Source organism: Scylla paramamosain, chromosome 33 (assembly GCF_035594125.1).
Source record: "Scylla paramamosain isolate STU-SP2022 chromosome 33, ASM3559412v1, whole genome shotgun sequence".
Lineage (NCBI taxonomy): Eukaryota > Metazoa > Arthropoda > Malacostraca > Decapoda > Portunidae > Scylla > Scylla paramamosain.
Genome location: NC_087183.1, coordinates 7,449,233 through 7,457,941, shown reverse-complemented (window position 1 = coordinate 7,457,941; position 8,709 = coordinate 7,449,233). Strand labels below are relative to the sequence as shown.

Here is an 8,709-nt window from a genome sequence, read left to right as displayed (position 1 = left end):
TCTCTAATGGGGTACTTAATATGTAAGGGAGGAAGTGGAAGGAAACTGGTTAGCATAAGTTTCCATTTTGATTTTGTTGTTCATGTACCTACATGTTCTGAGATCTCATTATCATTGTGGTTCCAAGGTTGGAAGGAAAAAAATGTTTCCTAAGTTAAACTGGAAATTCTAACACAATTAATATTATAAAAATATGTTAGACAAACAGCCAGAATTAGACCAAAAGTTAAATTATATATATATATATATATATATATATATATATATATATATATATATATATATATATATATATATATATATATATATATATATATATATATATATATATATAAGAAAACTTTAGAGTGGTAAAATCATCTGTGTAAAGATAAAAATCTAATGAAGAATATGACAGAAAAAGAAACGAAAAGTGACAAATAAAAATACCCTTAATGCTACTTTATCACATTCTTCTGACTAAATAAATATAAAACTATAAAATCTTATGAAAGATAAAAATAATGGCTACATAACCACTCACACTTACATAAAACTTGGCCAAGACAAAAGCAAACACCATTGGAATCAATGCAATAATAAACATAATAATTCCAATTGAATCTTACATTTCACAAATATGGGAGCAAAATTTTATGGGGCCAAAACTGGTTCCTTTAAAACAAAATAATAATAATAATAATAATAATAATAATAATAATAATAATAATAATAATAATAAAAACTGCAGGCTTAACGACAGAACTTTTAAAGAAAACATTATTAGTGAAGCAGTCAACTGGTGCAATGTAATTGAGCAATCAGTTTTATCAGCCTGGATGTGTCTACACTTCAATGACATCATAAACATACTCCAATTGTCTTTGTTCTATTTCTGACCTTGCATGGTCTTGGCCTTACAACTATCACTTGGTTGTTCCATTCTTCAGCAGACCTTCAAACCTGGGATCAGGCCTCTTTCCCAACAATATTTTTAGTGTTTTAGAAATCCAAACCGTGCTTACTCTAAAAGTTATTCAGTCATGTCATGGAGGGAAAAAATAAAAATAAATAAATAAATAAAAATAATAATAATAATAATTAAATGATTCCAGTATCAAAATTGCAATACTAGTAATTTTTAAAGTACCATAATATCTATCCCTGTCATTAGGACACCACAAATTATATAACACCTATAACAATAAATAATAAATAATTACACACCTTCAGCTTTAAAGATACTACACATTAAATCCCTGTTGGCGGTGCACTGAAACATAACACAAGGACTACCTGCATGAGATGTGATCTGCTGACAGTTTTGTCCATCACACGGCTGTTAACTGTAGTAAAGCAGCAGTGAATGGAAGCCTGAGTTTGATTTGGAGATGAAACTGCAAATCTTGATGTGGGTTGTGAAAGGAAATAAAAATATGAGGTCAACAAAGTAAGAGTATGGAACTGTCAGCAAACCTAACACCATGAGGTGGAGGAAGAAGAGGAGGAGGAGGAAGAGGAGGAAAGTGATGAGAAATAATAATAATAATATAAAAAGTAGAAATCGAGAATATAAAAGTAGCATACAGAAGTTAAAACAGAACTGAGACTAAATCATGATGAGAAGAAAGAAAAGAAGAAAAGAAAGAATTGAATGTAGTGGGAAAAATTCATAGAAAAAATAAATAAATTAAGAAATCACTCAAATATGAACTTCTACACATTGGTTCTTAACTCATCCAGAAGAGCCTCCAGGTGAGGATTACCCCCTAACTTGGCAATCTCCTGCCGTGCCTCATTGTCTAGGGTTCTCAGAGTTTCCTGGGTGTGCTGCAGGGATCCAAACTTCTCTAAGAGGGACACACAGTACCTCTTGACTTCCAGGTCCTTGGGCCTTTGCCGTATGATATCTGAGGGCAGCTAGTTAAGGAAAATCTGGGTAGGAAGTGTGGCATAAGCAATTAAAAAGGTGTGACTCCAAGTATGATATGAGCGTCTCTATGGAACTGTGTGATGTGACCGAGGTGTGATGATATGAATGACACGAGCACTTGACAGTAAAATCATATCCTTTATCCATGATTTCACCATACTTGTATTATACACAGTCTGAGTGACAATGACATAATCTTCTGTAATGAAAATGTGATACCAATCAGGTCATATGCTGTACTATATCTACTAATATAATTTAAGGAAAACTGTCTTATACATTTACTAGGTGCAGTGCCACTATCCTAGTCAAAAATATAAATCCCCTCTTGAGAGCCATATTAACGCTATACCTGCGAATTCCTATCAACACGGGAGAAACAAAAAATCTGTCAAGGTTAAATGTGTCTCCATCTCAGGTTCATTCTTGGATAGAATATAAAATAGAGGAAGAATACAAAAGATGATAGATAGTATAACTGAGGATACATAACTTCACTTCTAGTAGAGCTCTCTCTTTCTCTCTCTGTTCAAACACACACACACACACACACACACACACACACACACACACACACACACACACACACACACACACACACTCAAAGTTAAGGATACTGATAACTTGCTGGTCATCTGGCTTGGTATTGATAGCATGAATCACTGGGAAGCTGAATTTACCCTCAGTTAGATCTTCACAGTAACTCTTGCTGTCACTGTACTGTTGAAGAAAGAGTGAATTTGGTATTTTCAAGTGCACTCCAAAACACAAAACCTTGACACAACTATGCAAAGATCCTGCAATGTGTGAAATGATGAAAAGTTTTGAAACTAATGTAAAGAGTAGAAGATATTCAGTCTCATATTACTCTAATAATTTTTACTTTGAAGATTTTCTGTCCCTCAACTCTCTACAGCATATTCCCTCCTATTACATATAGTTCAGTGATGATGTACAGCACTCACCTCCTTCATGCATAAGTTAGCATAGTCATCACGTATCTGGAAGTATAGTCCCAGAATACCAGTAATGGTGGAGTAGTCTTCCCGTGAGTTACTAAACAGCTGCATCAGTCTTATTGCAAGGCCAAAGAGTCCTCCAGTCTCTATGGGTGATGAAAGATTCACATTGTCATGACTTATTTGAAGCATCATATAAATACTGAGAAATTGATTTGTTCATCTATCTAATTATCTCTTGAATGCCTTGTTCCCTCTATGAGAGTCTGCCATAAGAACAGAAGAGCCTCACCTTTCCCTATTCAAACATTCCCATATTGCTTGTTCAAGTGCTTGACCTCTACAGACACCTCTTTCATAAAGGTACTTCTCCACTCCATCCTCTTCTTCCATCATCCAAAAGGTCTTCCTCTCCTATTACCACCTTCAACTTCACTCACATACATTTTTTATAAACCCTTCAATCTTCATCTTCTCAGTATGGCCATAGCATCTTGGTGTGTTCCTTTTCACAAATTCCATAATTCCACAGTTTGTACTACTTGTACTGGCACTCATACCATACCTCTCATACCCACTTTCAATGCTCTTGCCCTCCGATCTTGTCATTACACACTATATTTCCGCAGAACTCACTATTGATTGTTGTGCTCTACTCAATCCCTAGACCCCTGATCCATACATCAATGTTGGCAGGAGAATACTATCCCTTAAATCTTTCTTTAAATCCACTGATGAAATACTTTTCTAGTAGCAGTCAATATAAGTACACTGAAAGTCACAATAGTCTCCAAGTATCACCACATAAGACTCCCAGACTCACTTTCTCTTTACCCAACTCTCACCTATTCACCCACTACTTTCTACAACACCTTCCCTTTCTCATACTCACTGCGGATGGTCATCTGGCGATACTCCTCCTCAGAGGGACACGTAAAGGAGTCCCTCCAATAGATTTCCATCCCCTGCCCTCGGTGGAGCTCCAGAAGTTGCTCACAGAACACCTGGGTAGCCTGTTGAAGAGGGAGAGTAAAGGGCTTTGTGAGTCAGGATAGGAAGCTAGGAAGGTTATGTGAAGTATAATAAATATAATGGTACAAGATGACTGAACACTTAATTATCTATTAAGAAGGAAATATGGGAAGAAATGAAAGGAGCCATTTAATAATCACAAAATACAACATATGACAAATTGAATGAATGAAAGAATGAACAAATAAACACAGAAGCTCATGAGTTTACCTGTGGGTGTTCAAGGGCTAACACCTTCTCCAGGCCAAGGAAATAAACATAGTTGGCAGCATTGATGGTGGAGGCAACACCGTAGATGCTGTGAGCAACTGGAATGCCACGCCGCAACACACTGTTGTCCTCAATGTCATCTATACTGTCAAGGGAGTCACCAATTAAAGCACACATTCAAAACAATGATGGTCTAATTAGTTGTGCTGCACTAGCAAAATGTTTAAGTTTACATCTATATAAATAAACATATTAAAAGAACACTAAAGGTATATAAGAAATGTAGCTAAAACAATGATCATGAAAAGTAATAAACTGGAGAAATGATAATTAAAATGAAAGAAAGAAAAACAAACAAAAAACAAACAGAACCTACAAAAGTTATAAACAATGGCTTGATACTAAAGAACATTTTGAGAGGATATGGTGCAAACAAACAAAAGAAAAATAACATGAAATAAGTAAATAGGTAAATAAACCATAACATTTATGTACAAGAAATTACACAATGCCATACAGGGATGCATGCCAGAACACATGCACACTTTGCATAGAAATCTGGAAAAACTTGGAAGCAGATTTAGTCCACATTATGAATATAAAAAGAATACAGTCGAGCTTAAGTATAGGGATAGGATAATACAAGCATATCTCCTTTCTTATATGTCACAGCCAGGTATTACACACACACACACACACACACACACACACACACACACACACACACACACACACACACACACACCCAGTCAATGATAAGAAAAGTTATGGAAACAGGACGGTACAAGCTTAGCTCCTCTCCCATATGTCACAACTAGGTAAACACTACACACAAGCTTGACTCAATCCTGTAAAAATACAAACGGGTAAGAAATACATACACACACACACTCACAGCAGGCTAGCATTATGCAGCATTTGTATAATGTCTGAGATGGCTAATAGCTTGTCATCAGGAATCTTCATCCAGTAGTTAAAGGCTTGAGCCAACTTGCCCCGGATCATCTTTCCTGGCACCTGCAGCACGTATGTGAAGGGCTGCAGCAACACCTGACAAATTGTTATCATTTGTTACTATATGTTTGTCATCATTAATAACAAATAATAATAATAAAATAATAATAATAATAATAATAATAATAATAATAATAATAATAATAATATTAATAACAATAATAATAAATAATAATAAATAATAATAATAATAATAATAATAACAATAATAATAATAATAATAATAATAATAATAATAATAATAAATCATTATTATTATTATTATTATTATTATTATTATTATTATTATTATTATCATAATCATAATTATTATTGCTGTTATTGTTTCAGTATTTGCTAATAGGTAAACAGTGCTACTCACACCCAGACCCACCATGGGTCGGGTGATGGGGATTTCTCCATCACCCAAAACTGGCTTCAGAGGGGCAAGAAAACTAGGAATTTACATCAACTAGGAATATTATGAGAATATAAACATTCCCAAGAACCCCAGACAAGATCACCCCATTGCCTAGGCAGCTCTGAAAGTTCCACATACCTGGACTTATCCACAGTTCAGCTAAACTTGTCATTCATTACAGAAACCCAGCACCAGACAAATCAATGGTGCATCTACACTACTGATTGCTTGACAATGGTGAGGGGATGCCCTGGCCAGCATTACCCTTGGGTACAACATAAAAATAAAGAGGGAGAATACAAAAGAAATCATATGGTACTCTAAAAGGACACCAAAGTTTACTTCTGGAAGAGACCATCATAAAAATTTACAAATGTGCAAGACATGAATTTAGGTGAATCCATTCCACAGCATGTAAAATATTAACTATTGAAATTATGAGCTTAATGTATACTTTATTTAGATTTGGGTACCTTTACTAGTTACAGTAATTCATACTGGTAAAACAGTACACCAGATGCTGCATTCTGGTAGACAAGAACAGTGCATAAACTTGGTGGCAGTAGTGTCCATCTTCTGCTGCTTTCTCTTTTCCTTGCAACTGCTCACTTCCTGCTTCAACAAATTTTTCATTTCCTCTTCACCCAATCCTCACTCAAAGTAGCTCCTATCATCCCCAACATCATCTTAAGTTCCTCATTATCTCTTCTCAGCAAAGTTATCTCTTCTTATTCAGATCCAGATCTACCTTTTTTTTTCATTTCCTCTCAACTTCTTTTCTTTCTCCCTTATTTCACTTGTGAGAGAGAGAGAGAGAGAGAGAGAGAGAGAGAGAGAGAGAGAGAGAGAGAGAGAGAGAGAGAGAGAGAGAGAGAGAGAGAGAGAGAGAGAGAGAGAGAGAGAGAGAGAGAGAGAGAGAGAGAGAGAGAGAGAGAGAGAGAGAGAGAGAGAGTGGGTGTTTGTGTATAGGCACTTAGAAAGACAAAAAAAGAAGACAAAAAAATAAAAATAAAATAAGAATAAAAAAAATACATGCATGACTGACCTGGTCTTGCTTCTTGTCCCCACTGGCACTGATGATGGTGCCGCTGTTAAGGGTTAACCCACCCTCCATTGCACACTGGGGTGGGGGAGGGAAGACACGGAGAGGAAAAGGAGAGGAGAGAATTGTGCTGATGAGCGGAATGGTGTGTTAAATGAGAGAATGCTATAAAAGCTACAAAAGGAAGGGCAGCACACAGTGAAGGCAAGTGAAAGGATGGTGTTGCTACAAAGGGCAAGATGGGAAGAAAGGTAGAAATCAGTGAAAACAAGGACGAGAAATCTGGCAACAGTCACAGGATAGGATTACAGTAGACAGTCAGGTACAGACAGCCTGAAAGGAAGACAATAAGACACAGTTATATTGGACAACTAAAATAAACAGTTCACTTACATGTACAGTTATACATACATATATACAGTGATTACTTGTGGGAGATATGTTAGAGGAGATGCATAATAATGCTAAACACACAAACAATTCATAATAGCTAAATTATATGAATGCAGTAACAAGCTGTTAACTCTAGATTCACTCAAAGATTGTGATAGGCTAAATCATTCATTGACACTATACAGCTCTACATATGTCAAATTATTTTTTTACATATAGGGGCCAAGGTGGATGGTCATATGGTCACTGCAATGCTATGGAAGAAAAGCGACATTAATTTTCTCATAGGTAAAGTAAAATTCCCTAACTCACTTGTTGCTGGTGTTGGTATTCAACAATGGCATTAATAATTTTTCCAGTTTCTGATGTGAACTGCTTTATGGATGCTCAAAATATCCTATAAAGCTATGGCACAAGAGGTATGCTGTACATTTACTTTAATTTGGAGTTTGTCCTTTTATAAATCTGGACACACCTCTTTTGTCTTGATACATTAATAAATTTTTTTTTTTAAATATAGCAAACAGTGGATGCTTGTAGATGAGTTAGCAACTTCTGCAAAACTTACAAACTGTGAAAATTTAAACATTGATTATAGAAAAGTTTTTTGTTCTGATGATCATGGGTGCAGAGTAATTGTTATTCTGGCATTTACCATTTGAAGTATATGATGCAGCAGTAAAACAATGTCACAAAGTCACGTGATGGTGTAGTGGCAAGGGAAGCTGTGGTGGATTGTGACGTCATGGTCTTGAAAGTCAATCACGGCATGATTACATGGTTGAATTGTGCAATGATGATTGTATCCCATAATTGGCGACAGAAAAGGTGAAAAATTAGCTGCTGAAGTAGGAAATTTCCTGCCTTGCTATTCTTTATAGTATTTTGTATAAAATAAGCAGCACTGCCGGTGTGCTCCCAAGACATCAATGTTATAAGGCACCCTATACTTAATTTACCCCTCACTGATGACGCCTAAGCCTTACACCTGATGAACCCCGGTCATTACCAATAATTTGAACGGATACAGAAGGCAAAAACGTGTTGGACCAGAGCTTTCCATTTCGCCACACCGCCCCCAAGTCATCGGGAACCGCCCTCTATTAACACTATTCTTCTTCCATACATATTCTTGACTTCAATCCATTACAAAATCTTAAGCCTGGCGTTCGATACACCTTTAGTTCAAGGGATAGGTAGCCACCTCTCAGTAGGTTATGGCGTCCTATAAGTACACAACAAATTACCTCCTGCCTTGCGTCACGCGAGGTAAGGTGTAAACAAACCTTGTGCCGCAGCAGACGGTCTCGCGCTCGCGCTGCTCCTCACACTGCTGCACTCATAAATAATTTTCAAGAACATGTATTCTAGATTAAAACATATATGAAATCAATCATAACAATTTATTGAATATTTTCCATTGATGAACATGATAAAATTGCTAACTGAAATTAATGTTTAAATGACGATATTATATTGTAAGTCGAGCGGGTCTCTGGCAATGTACATGTCGAGTATTGCCGCTCGCCGCCTGCTGCTGCCACCTGCTGGTGCTGGAGCTGGTCAGTGTTGCTAGTCGTACGATAATTATTGTACAAATACAACAATTTTTGCCCATGTACGATGTACAATGGGACTCATACGATAATACGATAATTTGGGAATTCGTACGCTATTTTTATGAAATATACAATAATTTGAGTGAAAATTAATGTTATCAATATCAGGTAATGCAAAATTTCTTATA

The 8,709-nt window shown here is 36.1% G+C and overlaps 1 protein-coding gene across 5 annotated transcripts; it reads right to left on the bottom strand.

Annotated features, from left to right (window-relative positions):
* Positions 1-1,055: 1,055 nt before the first annotated feature.
* Positions 1,056-8,306, bottom strand: LOC135089579 (terpene synthase-like). Of its 5 annotated transcripts, XM_063985329.1 has the most exons (9): positions 8,210-8,302; positions 6,573-6,902; positions 5,666-5,792; positions 5,009-5,163; positions 4,114-4,258; positions 3,764-3,884; positions 2,878-3,017; positions 2,530-2,632; positions 1,056-1,889 (listed from the first exon to the last, which is right to left on the bottom strand). In XM_063985329.1, exons 4-9 carry the CDS (start codon positions 5,116-5,118, stop codon positions 1,696-1,698), a joined length of 813 nt encoding a protein of 270 aa, XP_063841399.1. In that variant the 5' UTR covers positions 5,119-5,163; positions 5,666-5,792; positions 6,573-6,902; positions 8,210-8,302; the 3' UTR covers positions 1,056-1,695. The 5 variants fall into 5 exon arrangements, with proteins under 5 accessions (XP_063841399.1, XP_063841395.1, XP_063841394.1 ...); XM_063985325.1 differs by lacking the exon at positions 5,666-5,792 and having other exon boundaries at positions 8,249-8,306; XM_063985324.1 differs by lacking the exon at positions 5,666-5,792.
* Between the last annotated feature and the right edge of the window lie 403 nt (positions 8,307-8,709).

Coding starts and splice junctions, on each gene's coding strand:
- LOC135089579 (XM_063985325.1), bottom strand. CDS start 6,641: ATGGAGGGTGGGTTAACCCTTAACAGCGGCACCATCATCAGTGCCAGT. Junction 4,259..5,008: donor CTGCATAATGCTAGCCTGCT/GTGAGTGTGTGT, acceptor CTCCCTTGACAG/TATAGATGACATTGAGGACA. Junction 2,633..2,877: donor CTAACTTATGCATGAAGGAG/GTGAGTGCTGTA, acceptor TTTCTTCAACAG/TACAGTGACAGCAAGAGTTA.